This window comes from Muntiacus reevesi, chromosome 7 (assembly GCF_963930625.1).
Source record: "Muntiacus reevesi chromosome 7, mMunRee1.1, whole genome shotgun sequence".
Classification (NCBI taxonomy): domain Eukaryota; kingdom Metazoa; phylum Chordata; class Mammalia; order Artiodactyla; family Cervidae; genus Muntiacus; species Muntiacus reevesi.
In genome coordinates, this window is record NC_089255.1 from 41,251,005 (window position 1) to 41,270,868 (window position 19,864).

General features: G+C 35.2%; 1 protein-coding gene across 2 annotated transcripts in view; it reads left to right on the forward strand.

Annotated features, from left to right (window-relative positions):
- Positions 1–19,817, forward strand: part of KLHDC1 (kelch domain containing 1) — a 38,841-nt gene extending 19,024 nt beyond the window's left edge. For both annotated transcript variants that reach the window (XM_065940357.1, XM_065940358.1), the window contains 7 exons: positions 1,964–2,047; positions 2,528–2,586; positions 5,366–5,478; positions 6,989–7,061; positions 11,155–11,239; positions 13,084–13,136; positions 15,847–19,817. In XM_065940357.1, coding sequence (XP_065796429.1) covers positions 1,964–2,047; positions 2,528–2,586; positions 5,366–5,478; positions 6,989–7,061; positions 11,155–11,239; positions 13,084–13,136; positions 15,847–16,033 — 654 coding nt within the window. In that variant the 3' untranslated portion in view covers positions 16,034–19,817. The remainder of the gene's footprint in view (positions 1–1,963; positions 2,048–2,527; positions 2,587–5,365; positions 5,479–6,988; positions 7,062–11,154; positions 11,240–13,083; positions 13,137–15,846) is intronic.
- Positions 19,818–19,864: the final 47 nt, after the last annotated feature.

The window sequence follows — 19,864 nt, forward strand, 5'->3', positions numbered from 1 at the left end:
CAGTTAGAATCTGTTTTCTTTATTTTCTAGAGACTTCCTTAAATTAATTCATTGTTCCTAAATATCTGCATCAAAGTGCAAGGTAACTTGATACAGTGTAACAGTTACTTGTTTTGAAGTTGAAGAAACTGGATTTGCATTCTAATTATGTCATGAAAGAGCTGTGTATTTTTAGATACGCCATAGAGTGTGACATAGGCCTCCCAGGTGACCCTAGTGGTAAAGAACCCACCTGCCAATGGAGGAGATGCATTGATTTTTAATACTTAAAGAATCTGGCTGCAATGCCAGAGATGCAGGTTCAATCCCTAGGTCAAGAAGATCCCCTGGAGCATGGCATGGCAACCCACTCCAGTATTCTTGCCTGGAGAATTCCATGGACAGCGGAGCCTGGTAGACTACAGCCCATAGGATCACAAAGAGTCAGAAATGACTGAAGCGACTTAGCACACACACATAGCATGTCATCCATAAAGTGGAAGGTTGAAAGAGTTTTCCTACACAGGATTCTTAACTCTATCAGAACAGAATTGCATTATTTTGAGTATTTCAAACAACTTAATAAGCACTATGCATTGTTTACACAGTCACATAGGCTAATGCAAATCCCATTACTTTGTTTTTGTTTGGACTGATATGAACCCAGTTTATTCAGAAGCTTTGATTGGCTATTAAATGTATTTCATAAATAAAAAAGGAGAAGGTCAACATTTATTTCATAATGAACATATACGTAGTAGAAGAATTTTTCTAAAATTTCACATCAGATACTGGAGACTAAAACTTGTCTTGCTTGAAGAGTTGGGAATCGCAACACAAATGGTTCCTTCTAATTTATTTAAAAGTCTTATATAGGTAATGGGGCTTCCCTGGTGGCTCAGATGATAAAAGAATCTGCCTGCAATGCAGGAGACCCAGGTTCAATCTCTGGGTCGGGACGATCCCCTGGAGAAGGACATGGCAACCCACTCCAGTGTTCTTGCCTGGAGAATTCCATGGACTTTGGAGCCTGGTGAGCTATAGTCAATGTGGTTGCAGAGTCAGACATAACTGAGCAACTAACACACACACATATAGGTAATATCAGAATTATTTCTTACTGTGTTGACCTTATACTTACTCAAGTAAACCTGAAAAGTGTAGAAAGTTATGATCTTTGATGCAGAGATTAAATTTTGTATGCCCACATTTGGTAGCCAACGAGTTGAAAATACTGGGTTCCTTCAGAATTCGGAATGAAAAATACAAACAGAAAAGTACCCATCATGAACATGTGGAAATTATGCAGAAAAGTATTTATATTTTATTCATTCATCTACTCATTATACTTTTTTTCCCCACCAATCTGAAACTTCTGTGAAGAAAAGATCTGCTATATTTATTCAAAGTAAAGGATAAAGGTGTATTATCAGTTAATGTCAAGAGTTTTAGTAAGAGAGAAAACACTGGCTTAAGCCAAGAGTAAAGTTCTTATTGTGGAATTTGAAGCACCAAGAGTCTTCAGGGACAGATTTAATTTTGTTATTAGAGTCTCTGAGATTACCATTCTGTGTACTGCTCATTCATATTATTAACTCTGTGTATGTGCATGTGAGAGAGAGAGAGAAAAAAGAGAGGAAAGAAGGGGTGGGGTGTGTCAGAGAGACAAAGAGAATGTCTTTAAATTTAATTTTTAAATCTTTACATTTTGAGCTAAAATTAATGTGAAATCTCATGCTGCCAAATAGTGTCAGGTATTTAAGAAAAACATTTAAAAAAATAAAGATCTGAGTGAATTAATTCCTTAAGAGTAGTATTTGTCTATAATTGCTTACTGCCTTGGACAGACTTTTGCATTAGGGTTTTTAATTAAGCTCCATACATAATTGTAACTTAGCAGCAAGTATTTTGCATACTGAGCATAGGAATGTAACTTAGAGTCATTCTAATCCTTTGTGCTCTGTTTTCTGATCTCTGCTTGCAGGGTGGCATTCCACCACAGCCACGAGCCGCGCATACATGTGCAGTTCTTGGAAATAAGGGCTATGTCTTTGGCGGACGTGTTTTGGTTAGTGTTTTTTATGGAAATGGTCTTTTTTTGTTTGATGTTTCCTATAAAAATTTATCCTTTGTTTTTGTGGAATAGCTGAACATTCAGATAGTCTGGAAATTAAAATACCATTCAATAATAACTTTAAAAAATCTCCTATTACCTGAACAGACCTTATCTAAGTAATCACAAATGATTATAAATCATATTTTAATGGGGAGAATCCTTCACTTCAGTGATTTATCAGAAAAACCTTACTTCTTCTTATCTAAATCTTGTTAGTTTATACTCATTTTTTCCTTTCTCCCTTGACACATTCATTTGGTAGCTCTATGATAATTTTATTAATGCTTAGCATTGTTTCCCAATATGTAAACTTCTGATATTAAGTAAAATAGAGTTGATCTGTTTTTAATATGACTTTATTTTAAAGCCAAAATTTAAGTCCATGAAATATGTAAAACACCGACTGACCAATTTCATGCATTTTTATTTTAGCAAACTAGGATGAATGATTTGCACTATCTAAACTTAGATACCTGGACCTGGTCTGGAAGGTGAGTTCAAAATTCTAAATATTGTTTTAACCTATAGGTATTTCTGTGTTTGTGTGTGTCTGCACATGCATGCTGTAATCCAAATGTGGGTCTGTAAAACTGGACAGATGTTTTCTTCCCCTTCAGATTGTTTGCCTAAGCAAGGAATGTGTAGATATAAATATGGAGTTTGTTCTTTAATCAAGCTACCTAAAACATGAGAACACTATCAGTTAATTGATTATGTGAAAGTACTGGGTTTTTTTGAAATTACTGGTTTTATATTACAAATTCTTAAGGGTCTTTAAGAAATAATGAAACAAACAGATAATCAAGTGAGTCAAAATCAGATTTTATTGCTCCTAATATATATTTAGAAATAGAATAATATATTTAGCTATCAATTCATCTGTTCATGTAATGAGATAGAATGAGAGCCATACATTATGCCAAAGTACAAATACTGTTAAAAAATGAAACCACAGAAGTACTAGAAGGAAATATAACAATTTATCTTTAAAATCTTGGTGTGGAAAAAGCTTTTCTAAAGATGATATAAACCCAAAATTCATAAATGAAAAGACTGATAAGACCACTTAAGAATTAAATATTTCTGTGTAGAAATATATACCATAAAAAGTTAAGAGGCAAGTTGGAAAATGCAAACAAAAAGCAAACTAGAAGTAATATTTACAGTAATTCTAACAGAAAGGGCTATGATACACAAGAACTCAGAAAATCGGAAAGAAAAAGACAATACAGTAAAAGTGAACAAGGAACATGAATGAGCAACTCATAGAAGAAATATGAATATTTATAAATTATTATTTTTAATGTTCAACTTCATAAATTATTAAATAAACTGAAATAAAAATAATAATTTTCACTTTCCAGGAAGAATAATTACAAATGACCAGTGTATCCTACGTTGTAACAACACAATTAGTGGGTATTTAAATTGGTACATTTTTCTGGAAGGTGGTCTGGCGATGTGTTTAAAATATGGAATTTCTACTTTGATCCAAAATTCCTCCCAAGACAAAAATTGGACAAGTGTTTATATGTGTTCACATATATGTGTATGTGTGTGCATACACAACAAAGATGTTTATGGCAACATTATTTATAAAAGCAAAAACATGACATCAACCCTCATGTCCATAATTGGGGGCTGTTAAATCTTGGTACATTTGCCCAGTGAACTGCCATGCTTCCATTACCAAAGGAAACGATGCTTCATGGAATATTCTGCAACAAATTAATTGAATGAAAAAAATTTACAGAACAGAACATGTGATCCTATTTGTATATTTTTAATAAATATGTTTAAATGTGCATAAAAGTCAGGAAAGATATATATCAAATTGTGATTTCTTATTGCTGGAAAACAGGATTATAGAACTCTCCTTTATAAAAAATAATTTTGTGGTTGAACATTTTGTAACCCAAATATTTTTTAATAGTTACAAAAACAGTAAAACTATTTCCATTTTGGAAAAAACAAATTACATCTTCTACCACAGGCCCATGTTATTCTCACCTCCTATATTAGTTAAACTTTTTCACTTATGGTCTTTTTGTGTGTTTTTTTTTTTTTGGCCTCAGTGCATGGCCTATGGGATCTTAGTTCCCTGACCAAGGTTTGAATCTGTGTCCCATGCACCAGGAAGTCCTTGTGGTTATGTTTTTTAAGAATATGACAAGATTTGTTTGAAATCTTTAGAGGTTTATCCTGGATCTGGAATAGCTTGCATGCTTTTATATTGCAGTTAGAGTAGCTAGTGTTTTCAAGAAACTCCATAATAAAAAGACCAAAGTAAAAAACAACAACAAAATCCCACAGTCAGCTGAAAATACAAAATTAAATGTGAAACAACAGTCAAAAATGATAGACATGAAAATAATTACATTGAAAACCTGAAGAAGTTTTTACTGAGTTACCAACAGGGAAGCCAAATCTGGCCTCTGTACACTGACACCGAATTAAATCTCAAAGATAGAGTTTTGGGTGAAGTAAAAAAGAATAGCTCTATCGCTGTGCCAGGCAAAGGGGGCCATAGTGGGCTAATGCCCTCAAAACTGTGTGTCCCCACCCGAGGGATCTTGTGAGGAGTCTTACAGTCCAGGAACAGGACTGCTGATAAGGATCAGGGTTTGTGCAGGGTCCACATTCCTTCAGTCCAGAGATCGTCTGACGTCAGATGATGACGGGCAAACTGTGACCTTCCCTGCCATGATGAATGTTTCATCGAGTAGTTAACATCTTCCATTTGGTGAGGGTTTCAGTGCTACAGAAGAGTTCAAAGATGTTATATATATCCCTTGAGGTGGAACCAGGACCCTGCCCCAAGAATGCACTTTTGTTTCTTTACTGCTCCTCCCTTGTTTCTACACCCCCTCCTTTCCCTGATCAGCAACTGTTTGAACCTGCCCTTTGGAACTCAGAGAAGGGGACACAGACAGGCTTTTGTGCCTAGGAGCTCCATAGGATCCAGCATTTCTGTAGGAATGATGCTCAGCATGCATTGTGAATAACTAGGAATTGACTTTTTAAATTTTCAGTCTGTGTTCCATGGCCAAGAGGGATAGATGTTACAAGGAAAGAAATGGCATAAATTTGTCTAAGAATTTAAGAATGTTTTAAAAATATTATTGTAGGTGGGATTAGTATAATCAAATTTTTTTAAACTGGGAAGGGCAGTTTTTTCCTCAAGATCTGAGATGATCAAAAACCTTTTATTTTCACTAACACAGTCAAAATTTTTTTGACTAGACTTTTCTATTTTTTCCCTCACCACAGGATTCCTATTACTGGAGAAAGCCCTAAACATCGGTCATGGCATACTTTAACACCAATAGCTGATGATACTCTTTTCCTGTTTGGTGGACTAAGTGCAGACAATATTCCATTAAGTAAGCTGAAGTTTAGCCTACAATTAATATCTTATTCTTTTTACCTAATTGTATTTGATACTATGGTATCTTTCTTTTTCTGATTTTATAGTTTACCTTTATCCCTAACTATGTGGTCACATCAAGAATTTAGAAGTCCCCTTTGCTTTTGTACCCTTACCTCTCTTTAAGTTCTCCTGTTTCCTTGGTGTAGGGAAAGGAAGTAGTTGAACCTAGGGGAATTAAAGCCCCTTTCAACTATAGTATTCTGTGATTTTGTGTCCTCCTAATTTTGACCCAGATGCTTACACTGTAGTGTAGAAGAGGGATTAGAAGAAGAGCCTTTCCCAGAAGGCTCTGAAAAGACAAGGTGGGAATGCCAGTTGCTTCTCTTTTTGTTCCAGAAGTATAAAGAAAGTGCTTAGCTAGAGTTTTTTTTAACTCCTGACATTGCTGATTCCAACGGCTGTGAGTTTGTATCCCAGTTTTTCTTCAGCAGTAAAAATTGTGGCATCAAGATAGACAAATGACCAAGAATATTCACTTAGTTTGACATATTAAGTGTTTTGTAATTTAACTCAGAGTTTTCTATAGCTAGAGACATTTTCCTTAAGATACTTTATATACCATTAAGACCATTTATATAATTTTATATAGGCTGTAAAAACAATTACTTGTTTTCCAACAAAAATTTTTATTGTGCATCAACTGTATATCTGGCAGTCTGCTGGCCAAGAAACTCCAGATGCTGGTTGGAGGAACAGCCAGTTTTTACAGATTTTCATACTTGTCTAATTTGTGGGCTTTTTAATTAAAAGAGATTTGGAATCTTAATTTAAAAACTAACATCTATACATCTTAAATAGATACAGTATTGTGTCAATTATATCTCAATAATAAAACTGGAAGAAAAAAATTAACATTTATGCATTACACTAGGGTTTACTTAATTATATCTTCATGAGCTCTAGTACTTCAGATCTCTATATGCTGGTTTTTGTCATTGAACTATGGAGAACTAAATGTCCTAACTCCTAGTCTAGTCAGTTTCCTCCCTTAGAGATTCAGCTTAAGATTCAGCTTAAGTCATGTGGGTATCAGATGATCCCAGAAAACCATTTGGAGTTTTCTTGGCTGTGACTGTAGCATTGTGGTTAAATGATAATAGCACTGTGGCTATTTACAAAATGTCCAGTTGTTTTTTTTTTTTTTAAGTGATGCTCACTGAACTATATATGGGGAAAGTGATAAGAGAACTAGGATTTGCTTTAGAATAATTCAGCAGCAAGAATAACAAAAAGACATAAATGGAGCACATGTGGCAAAACCTTAATAGTTGTTGAATCTGGGTTATGTGAAAGTTCACTGTCATGTTCACTTGACTTTTGTCCATGTTTGAGAATTTTTATGGTAAAATAGGCACACACACAAAAGATAGTCATATAAATGTAGCATGATAAATTTGGGGGAAAAAATTAAAATTTTATCCCAAAGACCTGATCTTAATTTCTGGACTGTCATAATATTGCAGGTGATGGTTGGATTCATAATGTCATAACAAATTGTTGGAAACAGCTTACACATTTACCTAAAACAAAACCCAGGTAAGTCCAGAAGTTGGCAAATATTGAAATAGTTAAGAATTTTAAAGTATTATGATATAGCAGTAAATTTATAGTGTTTGTCATTAAAACCAGGAACCATTTGGAAGGATATCTTTCAAGTAAACTTGATATTACCCAAATAATACATAATAGAGAGGATATATTCAGTTTCTATCCATATTTGTATATTTGAAAGTATTACTCTTTTAGCTAACTGCATAATCTTGCCTGATAAATATCAAAAGGCTAAGAAATTGAAAGTATCATATAATGCTAATATTTTTAATAAGTAGATGAAAATGGGGTTGGCTTTATTATTAGTTATTTGGGTTTTGAAGTGGTTTATAGCAATTTAATGAGGAAGTTGCTTTCATGTTTATCAAGTAGATGACAGATTATTATTTTGTTTATTAACTGATGTACTCATTAATATAAATTTCTTGAAAATGTATTAGTTATTTGTGGTATATTATAGAGTAAAAGATTGTAGAAAAATATACCATTATTAGACTGCAAAGAAAATCACATTCATATTGTAATTGTTATTTTTTCTAATTTGATTGAATGTAATGAAGATATATTCATAGGAGATTCAAGTAGTTTTATTCATTTTCATATCATGTATTTCAGAATTTTTTACTAAGATTATATTAATGTGAAGCTTATTAATGATATATTAATGCATAATTAATGATATATCAATTAAGCTAATTAATGATATTATTAATGCTATTAATTATTACTAATAATGACATATTAATGCATAACCTAATGTTATGTATTTCAGAAATTTAAGAAATAACAAGTAACATACTTGAGAAAAAGGCCTAAAAAATATATACATTGTGTATATCTATATTAATATGCACAATACATTTAGAGCTTATCATAACTTCATATGTGATTATTATATTCTTATGTATAAAAATTCAGTGGAATGTATTCACAATTCTGGGTCTTTTGAAATATATTGTTTAATTTAAAGAGTTTTATGTTAAAATCCAGGAGCCCAGTGTTCTAGTCCTTGCTCAGCTAACACTTAGTTTTTTGACTTGGGAAAGTCACTTTGAAGAAGCTGAGCATCAATTTCTTCATCTATGAAATGAGGGAGTTGGACTAGATGAGCTCTTAGTTCTCTCCCAGTTGTCTATGTGAATGCATTACTTATAGACCAAAGTGGTAGTAAGAATATGTTTAATTTTTAATTGCTTCTGTTTAATATTTCAATCCTTAATGAGTAATTAGAGCCATACAACTGTTATCAATAAAATACTAGTTAGAACTGAGCTATGTAAAGAGATTTCTTTGAACTCAACTGATGTGTCATGTAAATCATATGCTTTATTAGAATGTTTAGGTGATAAGTTTAGAGCAGCTGTGAGAGGACATAAACTATCAGTCTATAGAAAAAACATCAGGTTGCAAGCTAGATGTCACCAAAATCAAGGCAGGAAAGGCTTTCCAGTATTCCTTGATGATGAAGTCCAGGCCAGAGTTTCCCTCAGGCAGATAAGACAAAGGCAGATCTATCTTCAGGTTACAAGGTGAGGAGGAGAACAGGTGGGATACAGTTTATTGTAAGGAGAACATATATAAGTGTATATATACTAATTGTTTTTATGAAAGTAAGAGTGTATATAACATCAAAATGTATTTTGTGCAAACTTTTCCAAGTTATAATTTGAAATGTAAGCTACCCAATCCTCCTCTTGTAATTCTACAGAAAGATTTCTCAACTTTGGTATTACTGACATTTTGGACCAAATTATTCTTTGTTGTTAGGAGTGTCCTGTGCATTTTAGGATATTTAGAAGCATCTCTGGCCTTTACGTAATAGATGCCAGTGGTGTTTCGCCCACTCCCCCCTTGCCACACACACCTGGTATTATAATAATCAAATGTCTCCAGATATTGTCAGATGTCCCCCTGGGGGCAAAATTGACCCTGTCCTACAGTGTAGCACTCTCTTCACTAGGTCTTACTTTAGATAAACTATGCTTGGGTAAATAGCCATCTACTTAGTCATATCAGATCAGCTATATAGATGGCTATCAGCAAGGTCCCTTTTTTGTTTCTGTGAAAGATGTCCAATAAAGTGTTGATGTGTAGAGCCTTAGGCACTGTTGAATCCCATGAGTATTGCCAAGGTTACACATGGCTTTCTCTTCTCAAAATTAAGCTGTTCCTTCCTGTGAGGGCATTCATTATACTCTGTCTCCTTTGCTCAGTCCCTCCTCCAAACCCTGTCCCCAATCCTACAACATAATCTGCGTGTTGCTGAAGATCTATACAATTTATATTCTAACATACAAGTTGGGGAATTAATTGGGAAGAATATTTCCCAAACAAAATTTCTAATGACTCAGTTCTGTTCTGGGTCCCAAGTGCATTAGTCCTTGAATGTGTCATGATTGTTTGAGAAAACTATTTTAACAAATTGTGCACAATCCCACTGTTTGCACTTGTGGAAATTAAATAAAAAATTAATGTACTAAAAATAGTTATGTGGTAATAAAAGATGTGGTAGTACATAATTTGGGAGGCATCTGTTGCTTCAGAAATTTGGCCTATTAAGGAAAGCAATCAAGTACTCTCAGAAACAAAGCAACGACTGTAAAACTTTTCATCTATTTTCTAAAAGTGAGAAATTATGTGTACTATTTTCTGAGAGTTAGACCCCCAGAGACATTGAATTTTATAAAAATGTAACATTACTTTTGGTAAATAATGTGAAACTGTTCATGAATATGAGCTATCAGACCATTTCCAAAACAACATCAGATGCTCTAGCTCTTTCTGAAATAATTTGTGTATTGAGTAAATTATGCTAATATTTTGTGTTTGCTTTTGTTAGTCAGAAGTTTTTGAGCACCTACTGGATGCAGAAAACCTTATTAAGCATTTTTAAGGAGAACATAAAATTAGGTTACCGAAATTCTAGTGGTGTGCTGGTAAATAGTTATCAACTGCTGTCCAAGAAAAACAAAACCGAAGAAAGTCCTAATTTGTAGCATTTGCTGATTTCCACTGTGGCCAACATATCATTGAACATGATGTGCCTGGAGTTGACAGACACAACTGGCTTTACCCAAATCCAGCACACCACTGGGGCCATTTTTGACCTTAAAGACTTTGTAGAGTTTTTGTTGGGAGTTAGAAAACAAATTACATCAAACAATTGAAGTAGTAGATAGAGCAGTTTGTCTTTAAATGTAAGTTAAGATATTGTAAAATAAGCACATAAATGTTGAAAGGTGCTGAGCAGAGAGGGTAACGGAGCCAATTTGGGTGGTGTTTGGAATCCTTCCTGGGGATTTTGAGCCTGTTTTTAGGCCCTGAGAGAATGACTTCTCATTCTAAGCCTAAGAAACAGGGCGAACCAAAGCCTAGAAAGAGATATAAGCTTTTCTCTTAGGGGACACAAATGAATGGACTTGGCTGAAGTTGGAGGGAGGGTTCATTTGAGAAAAGAAAGGAATTACAATTTATCAAAAAAAGAAATAGCTGTTGATCATAAATTTTAGGTTAAGAACAATGGCACAGATGCTTCCTGATCAGGAAATATCCATGTTTAAAAACAATAAATATTTGAAATATATTATTTATCAGTTCTATGTAGCTGGACGAGATTAGAGACAGAAAAATGAGGAACGTGTTATGGTATTCTGTACCCAAAGTGATTAATGTGACAATGTAAAGAGAATGATGAGAATAGCGCCATGGCAGATAGCAATAAGAAAACTGTTTATGGAATAGGCTGGTCAGTTCTTTTTAAAATTGTTTTATTTTGTGATACTATCTATGAGATAAAGAGGTTAGAAAAAAGTTGAAGGATATAATATGTATAATATGAAAGTGTTATTGGGAGTCATCTCTTTCATTGAAATAATGTGATTTAATAAACCCTAGAACCCAAGTCTCTAATGATTCTAGAGGAATTTAAAATCTAACCTCTTTGAGGATATGGCTTACATTCAATCATGCCTCTTTTGAAATAGATTCAATTTTAGACTGTTCAGTTTAAAACTGATTTATAAGTGATGTTCAACTTCTTCCTTGATAGTATTTCACGGTTTATAATTTTCAATCACAGGTTATGGCACACAGCCTGTTTGGGAAAAGAAAATGAAATAATGGTATTTGGTGGGAGCAAAGATGATTTACTTTCCTTGGATACAGTAAGAAATTTTCATATCTAAATATTTTCTCTCTGAGTAATTGTTTTATTGAAGCTAAATGGCTGTTCAAAAAGATTATTGATATTCCCACATTGAAAAATATGGAAGGGCACAAAATGTTATACTGTTGTATGATTAATTTCCAGAATGAGTGACTTTTGTGAAGCATTTCAGGATATTTGGAGTTGATAAATCAAAATAGGTCTATTAACTTAACATTAGTCAAGTTATTAAGAAGAGCTTTTAAAAGATGACTCTTCCTTTTCTCTTTGACCCTTCCCATATTCTGGGTATTTATAATTTTATCAAATTAAAATATTTGTAAAATATTTGTAAACATGAAAAGAATACATATAATGTATATGTAAACTACTAAGTATAAGTACTCTTGAAATTTGCTACCTAACTTAATAACTGGAACATTATCAATGCTAGCTTTTCCCTTCATGAGGAAACTACTTTGAAATGTTTAAAGTATATTTTATTTCTCTTTTATGTTCCCTTTGCCACTGCTTTATCCACCCCTGTTTTACAACTGAGTTTAGTTAAAGCATTCTAATTTTAAAATCTGATAAAACTAAAGTCAAAGGGATAAATAAGTTGATTTTGTAGCTTGTGTGGCTCAGCTGGTAAAGAATCTGCCTGTAATGTGAGAGACTTGGGTTCGATCCCTGGGTTGGGAAGATCCCCTGGAGAAGGGAAAGGCTACCCACCCAAGTATTCTGGCTGGAGAATTCCATGGACTGTGTGGTCCATGGGGTCGGAAAGAGTCGGACATGACTTTCACTTTTCACTTTGGAAAGTATTTTTCTTTCCCTCCTGGCACCCTGGGAAATTCAGAGAGATGGGCACAGTCTGTACACGATGGACCCAGGAGCTCAGGATTGCTTGCTCTGGTTTGCATCAGGCGCTGGGGAATGGCTGACACTGGGAGCTGGTGGGGATGGGCTACTCTTGAACCAGAGCCCGCCCCCAAGAACCCCAGCGCCCTCTCACCTCTTCAGGCATTGTTTTTTCCAGACTTGCTCCTACAGAGTGGCAAGCTGAAATAAGGTGGCTTTTCTCCTGGGAATTTGGTTTACTGTAAGGTTCTGGGGCCTCCAAATCAAATGTTAGGTATAGTGAAAGTTTTAGAACTTTCTATGGCTAAGAACTCGGTGCTTTAAGAAAAGATTAAAACCACAACTTTACCTTTATTTAAAAAGCAAATAAAAAAAATTAAAAAAATTAAAAGCAAATTTTGTGGTTTGTCTTTGTTTTCTTGGCACTAGAAATCTCTATTTAGGATACAAATTTTATCATTAACATATGAATTCTGATTAAAATCATGATCATAAATTGTGAAGTGCTAAAGACCTATTTGAAAGGATAAGAAAAAATGTTTGCTGACTTCTCCCCATTAACTTTTTGATGAGAGAGTCATTATCCAAAAAATCACCCGAAGCTGTGATTTTCAAATTAGGAATTCCCAGGAAATCTATCACCTGGAAAAGGGAGACAGAATAGAGATTTTAAAATGAGTCATTTGGAAGAAAAAGTTCTGCTTAAAAGACAAAAAGCTTGAAGACCACTGCCATTCTCATTTTGAAACCACTGTTCTAAGAAAAAAAACATTTGCAGTTATATAGGCTGTGCTTAGTTAAAAGTTGAGTCGCTGAATAAATGGTAACCATACACGCAAAGTTTGTATAGCTAGCAGGTGTGTATATATTTGTGTGTGTGTGACTAGAGATTTATTTGCTGCTTTACATAATTTCTTCTACATTTATAAAATAAAAATATTCAGTTATTAGTGTTATTATTTTTATTAAAAGTCTTGACCACTCCTTTTTTATGTTGATTAGGGTCATTGTAATGATTTATTGATCTTTCAAACACAGCCTTATTCATTACTCAGGTAAGAAAATTCATTACTTTAAAATATGTATGTTATTAATATATGATAATTTCTTTCTTCTTCCTTTTTGGGAAGTGTTATAATATTTTTCAAGTAGTTTATCACTTGAATTTAAGTTTACAGCTGCCTAAGAGTATAATCTGGAGAAGGCAATGGCACCCCACTCCAGTACTCTTGCCTGGAAAATCCCATGGACGCAGGAGCCTGGTGGGCTGCAGTCCATGGGGTCTCGAAGAGTTGGACACAACTGAGCACTTCACTTTCACTTTTCACTTTCATGCATTGGAGAAGGAAATGGCAACCCACTCCAGTGTTCTTGCCTGGAGCATCCCAGGGACGGGGGAGCCTGGTGGGCTGCCGTCTATGGGGTCGCACAGAATCAGACACGACTGAAGAGACTTAGCAGCAGCAAGGGCATAATCAAATTTGTAATGATGCATCATATGCCAGTATAATTTCTAAAAATTAAAATATACAGTATAGTCACATTTTTGTTTCTGAAATTGAATTTAGTTCATGTAGTAGTATTAAACATAGTGTACTTCCTTGATTCTAGGCCTGACTTTTTCATATTTTAACTTTCTGAAATCAGAGTGTGTCTAATACTAGACACATACATGCACGTCTCATTTAGTATACAGAATTTCTCTTTTAGCCCCAAAGTTGTTATTTAGTTAGTGGTGTGACTTTATGGGTCAGCTCTGCCCAGGAAGAGTTTTGAGAGTAAGCGGGGGGCCAACAACTGAGCATTAAGAACTCATAACATTTGAGGCATAGGACAAGGACGTGCAAGAGAGTGACCAGAGTTAAAGATGAAGCAGGAGATAAAGGGAGCACAAAAGCTGAGGGAGGAGGTCACTGCAGATGGAGCATCTGCTTCCTGTAAGGAGGTCACGGAACATCTGGGTCGGCAAGTGCCCTGGAGTTTGGCAGTACTGACACTGTCGGTACCGTAAAGGGGGAAGCCAGGATGACTTCTGGGGGTGAGCACGACCAGAGGAGTGAGGGGATTTGTTTCTATGCTTACGGAAGAAGCCATCATCGAGGCAGTAATTGGAAACACAACAAATGAAGGGAAAGTGAATAGAGCAGGCTCTTGAGGAGGTTGATTTTAGCAAACAGGTAATAGAACTATCTCTTGACTGGAGGAAGAGTACTTTTAAAATAATGGGGAAAGAAGGAAATATAAGAATAGGTGACTTTGTTGGCTGGGCAGGGCACTGAGGTGGTTTTGGCTGACAGCAAGGTTGTCTGAGGAGGAAGAGGAGAGGTGAGGCTGTGAATTTAAGAATGGTGAAGATGTGCCACAGCTGCTGAGGAGACTGTGAGCAGATGCTGATGAGGGATGTATTAATACAATATTGTCCTGCTGAGCACTCAGGAGGGCCCAGCGGAGATGGAACAGAATCTGTATGCCACATCCACAGAAACGTGGTTTTCTCCAGCAGCATGAAGCAGCCAGGTTGTAAGTGCAGAAAGGAGATGGTTGGCTGAGTTTAGCCACGATGGTACAAACAGAGGGACAGTGGAGAAAGAAAGAGATTGTTGGCAAGAGAATGAAGAATGAAGTGCATATGGACAGGAAAATGCCTATGGATAAACTGTGAAATGAATATGGACAGGCTGGTTAGGGAAGAAAGTTACAACCGGACTGGCGTCATTATTTGGAGATCTGGAGAGTCAAAGGAGGAAAGGGGTATAAGAGTTAAAAGAATATAAGGTTGTGGTCCAGGAGGAGGACAGAAGTTTAAGATTTCAGAGGTGAACTGTCCAGAGTGAAGTCATAAGAGTAAAGAGGGTTTTCCACACAGATGTTAAAATCAGTCTAGGGACAAGACTCATGAGCCCAGGGCCAAAGTCCTCAGCAATGGGGGGAAATGAGCGGGAGGTTAATAGATGGCAGCACCGGAGGGTGAAATCATTGCAGCCTGGAAGCAGGAGGGAGGAGCACGGAGAATGCATACTAGTATCCGCTCCTGACTGTAAAAATGGAGATGAGGGGAAATTTGTTCCCTTTTTTCAAGGAGGCTGCGCAGAAAGCAGTTTTCTTAGATTTCACTTAAAACAAGGACAGAAAGTCAGAGGAAGCAGGAGTGTTTGTGGACACAACTGGTGTTCCAAAAGGCACCAAGGAAAGATTTGGAAGGGGAGATAAGCAGGGATGGGGAAGATGAACCAGTATAGGACACTGGACTTGCCTGCCTTTGAGGTTAGGACTCAGCTTGGCTGAGTTAGGACTCAGTCCATTTCTCAGTCCATAACTCAGTCCATTTCTGGAGGTGGGTGCAGGCTGCAGGGAGGGTCGGGTCACAGGGAATGAAATGGATGCAAAGTGTTGCATCTCAGGGTGATGGAGAAGAAGACAGTTCTCAGAGAAGAGTAAATGGTTATTGGGCTGGAAGAATACGTGAAAAGGAGTCTGCTTCAGACTAACTTCCTTCAAAATTAAGTCTGAATCTTTTTTACTTAAAGAACAGTATGCATGGTAAGTTGTAACTGGATTTTGGTCAGACACAGGCACTATGCTATAAAAATACACAATTAATGTGGTGCTCTGCAAAGAACATATATCCTGTCACGTTCCAAACAATACAAAGGGAGTACATAATCCTTGTGAGATTTTTATAATTTTATTTTTATAATACTTGCCTATAAATATTTTATAAGTTCAGGTTCAAAAAGTAATAATTCTGTTATGTTTGGCTTACAGGTCATGCCTTGACTGCATTGGTAAAAATGCTATAATTTTAGAAAATCAGATATCTTTATTACCTCCTAAACTTCTCCAACAAGTACTCAAAAAAATAACATTTTGGACTGCAGCTAATCACCGGGAAGAACAAAGAGCCCAAAAAGAAGAAACAGAAAATAAATATCAGTGGATCAGTAGCAATTAAGTTGTTTAAACATTTTAATCAGACTGTATATTTACCCCCCAAATTGGAGGCTTTATTTAGAAGATAAAATCTGAAACAGAAATTCTATGTTAAAGTGATTGTATGGCATGAGATATATGAAAAGATGTTAATGGCAGATTAATTTATATTTATAAATTAATTTAATTGTAAGTTGCAGAAAAAAATCTACTTTCTGAAAGTAAGTACAACTGTCAGAGATTTTAACTCACTGTGTCCTCTTTACAGGAAAGATTATACAAATTTGAGAAGAATTAAGAAATTACACCCAAGATTTAGGGATTCTCCAACATAAAGACAAACAGATATGTAAAAACACCTCATGTCAGCTTTCAGAAAGAATAGATTTTTCTCAAGTCACTTTAAAGTCACCTAAAGTTTCCCATTAAATAATTCAGTTATTTAAAGAACTTCTCCTTAAATAACTAATGTAGCTGGCCAAAACAAGAAAATAGGCAGGCACTGGTACGGGATTAAATATTGAACTCCTTTTAGCATTTATCTAGTAAAGTATTCTTGGTCATCTTTATTTGAGTAGGGAAATGAATGTCTTCATTGTCTTTCTGTTACCTCTAAGTTGTTAGATTGTCCCATTTTCTCTGTATATATAAAGACAATGTTTGAAAGTGTTACAGTGGAGATTTATCATACAGGGTTTGACATACTGACATAGTTATTAACTTTTGAGACACCTTAAAATACATTTTGTCTTAGGGGTGTACTTCTAAAAAGTAACCTTCAGTGAATTATGAAATGGGATGATAACCTAGTAATTTATCTTTCTAGAAACTCATTTTGGCCCACACCATTCTACAGAGTTGGTGCTCAAGACCCAGGATATTCAAAATATGTTATCTTACCATTTGTTTTCAGTATTAACTCCCTATAAAGAAATGGAACATGAATATTTATCTTTGTAGTCCTTAAATAGTACTTTTGCCCCAATTAAGAAGTTCTTCATATATCACAGTCATATCCATCCATTAAATTACTAATAACAAGGAATTGCTGAAAACTCGGTATATAAAATTTCTCTCTACCATACTACCATGCAAGTTGGCTCTGCAATTTAAAATGTTAGAGTAAATGTATTTCTATATTGAAGTATATGTGTAATTTATAATGAAAATTACAGTAGTTTCTAGATCTTCTTAAATTTTAGAGATATATTTTATATATATATATGTACTGTATTTTGGATGTGTAAAACTTCTATTTATGTATTGAAATATTTTGTGTTTGCATTTTATGTATTATACAAACTATATAGAATTACTATTTTCCTAGTTTTGTTAGTGTGAACCAGTCATTAGAATTGTGCAAATGATACTTCAGCATAAGTTTTCATTTCTGCTTACCATTTTTAGGCTGAATAACAGATTTAGAAAGTGAGTCTCACAGGTAATACAGGTCTTAGAAGTAATTATTACTATGAACTTTAGTATCAGCAGTCTATAAGGAAAAACTATCTAAATATATTAGATAGTGATAGATGACACAGTGGGATGACCTCTTTCTAAATGGCTTCTGAATTATTTCAGTACCTTCTCTAGCCTCTTAGAAAAGTACTTCTGTTTATAAACAGTTTACCTAAACATTAAAAGTTAGATTAGCCCCTCAAAACACACACACTTGAGTAAGGCTTTAAGAGAATGAAAATCTATGTATTATCTTTGGCACACAAATCTGGTGCTCTTCTTATTTGACTGATTATGCTGTACTACTTCAAAAAGTTATGTTCTGAACTAGCCCCATGGTAGGAGTGGCAGGGAATTCTAATCTGATCTTCAATTTCCAAAACGTGCCTTAAAGCAGGGCTTCCCTGCTACTAAGAGATGTAAAGATTCTGGGAGCTGGCAAAACCAGTTTTGAAAATCCCTAGTCAAGCAGTATTCATTCCTCATTTCTTACTTCTTTATGGTTTACTGTCAACTCTTTTGTTGTTGACCTGTGCTGTGTATAGGAGCCCAAGGCAACATCAGCCTTATAACTTTTTTTTTTCTTCAGCCTCATAACTTTAAACCATCCCTTATGGGTTCTGTTTGAAAAAGATGGGTCTAGAGGGTTGACTTTTTTCTTTTTCCAGGTGGTTCACAAAATAGGTTTCCAGTCTGATTCTCAAGAAAAAATAATTTCTGGCCATCTTTATTATGTGAATCAGAATATTCTTCCAGTTGTCAGGAAGGATTCTTTTGAGGTATTATCATTTTTAGAATGATACAGTAAATGGCATATCAAAATTAGTAGTATCTTTTCCAAGTAGTATCTGTGCAAAAACACCTTTAAAAATTATTAGCCTCTTGATAGAAGCTTAAAAATATTCTTTAGAACTTCATGCTGCCAACCCAGAAACAAAGTGATGTTTTCACAAATACATTATTTATATGTATGTGTGAGAGAGAAATAATATAAACTCACTAAAGTAGAATAATTTTCATGGTGGTACATATTATTTGAAAAAGTAAAATTTTGATTTCAGGACACTTCAAAGGAAAAGAAGCAGTTTTAAGCATTCCCATTTTTTGGTGCCCGTTTTTCCACTGTATTAATATTGTGATTCTATTGGAATTTCCAGCTCGATGGAGTTACCATGTGGTCCAGCACGTGGGTACAGCAAGAACATTTTCTAAATCACCCATGTAATGGACTGAATGTTTATATCCCCACAAAATTCATATATTGAAACCCTAGTCCCCGGTGTGATGATTTTTGGAGGTGGGGTATTTGGGAGGTAATTAGGTTAAGATGAGGTCACGAGGGTGGGGACCGGGGATGGATTAGTGGGAGAGACCAGAGCTCTCCTTCTGTGTCCCTTTCCTATGAGGAGGCAGCCCACTGCCAGGCAGGAAGAGGGCCCTCAGTAAGTACCAAGTCTGTCTGTACCTTGATCTCAGACTTCCTAGCTTCTAGAACTGTGAGAAATAAATGTTATTTAAGCCATCCAGTCTGTGGTATTTTGTTATAGTTGCCTGAGCTAAGACAAACCTGAAGTCCACAGTTTATGTTAGGGTTCATTCTTGGTGGTGTATGTTTTATAGGCTTAGACAAATATGTAATAACATTTATCTACCTTTATAGTAACACAGAAATTAAGCACTGCTCTAAAAATTCTCTGTGTTTTGCCCATTTATTCCTCCCTCCCCACTAAGCCCTGGCAACCCTAGATATCTTACTGTTTTCATATTTTTGCCTTTTTCATGTTATACAGTTAGAATTATACAGTATGTACGTTTTTTAGATTGGCTTATTTCATTAGTAATATACATTTGGGCTCCCCTGGTAGCTCAGATGGTAAAGAATCTGCCTGCAATGTGGGAGATACGCTTTCAATCTCTGAGTTGGGAAGATCCCCTGGAGAAGGAAATGGCAACCCACTCCAGTATTCTTGCCTGGAAAATCCCATGGACAGAGGAGCCTGGCGGGCTACGGTTCATGGGGTTGCAGAGTCGGACGGACACGACTGAGCAACTAACACACAATATGCATTTAAGTTTCCTCCATGTCTTCTCATGGCTTGAAAAAAATGGCTCATTTTCCAGTACTAAATAATATTCCATTGTCTCAATGTTTTACAAGTGAGGAATCAAATTTAGATCACAATAATTATTAATTTTCAGTCTAACGCTCTCCTAACTAAGCTATTCCGGCTAGCTTAGATCACAATAATTCTTAATTTTCTCTTGATCTAATTGAAAAGTGTCATATAAAATGTAAGCTAAAATAGCGTCTGTGTGAACAGGATTCACTTTCCTCCCTGAAGGCCTGGGAGGTGAAGATTTCTGAAACACTTTTTTGCAGATTTTTTTTTTTTTT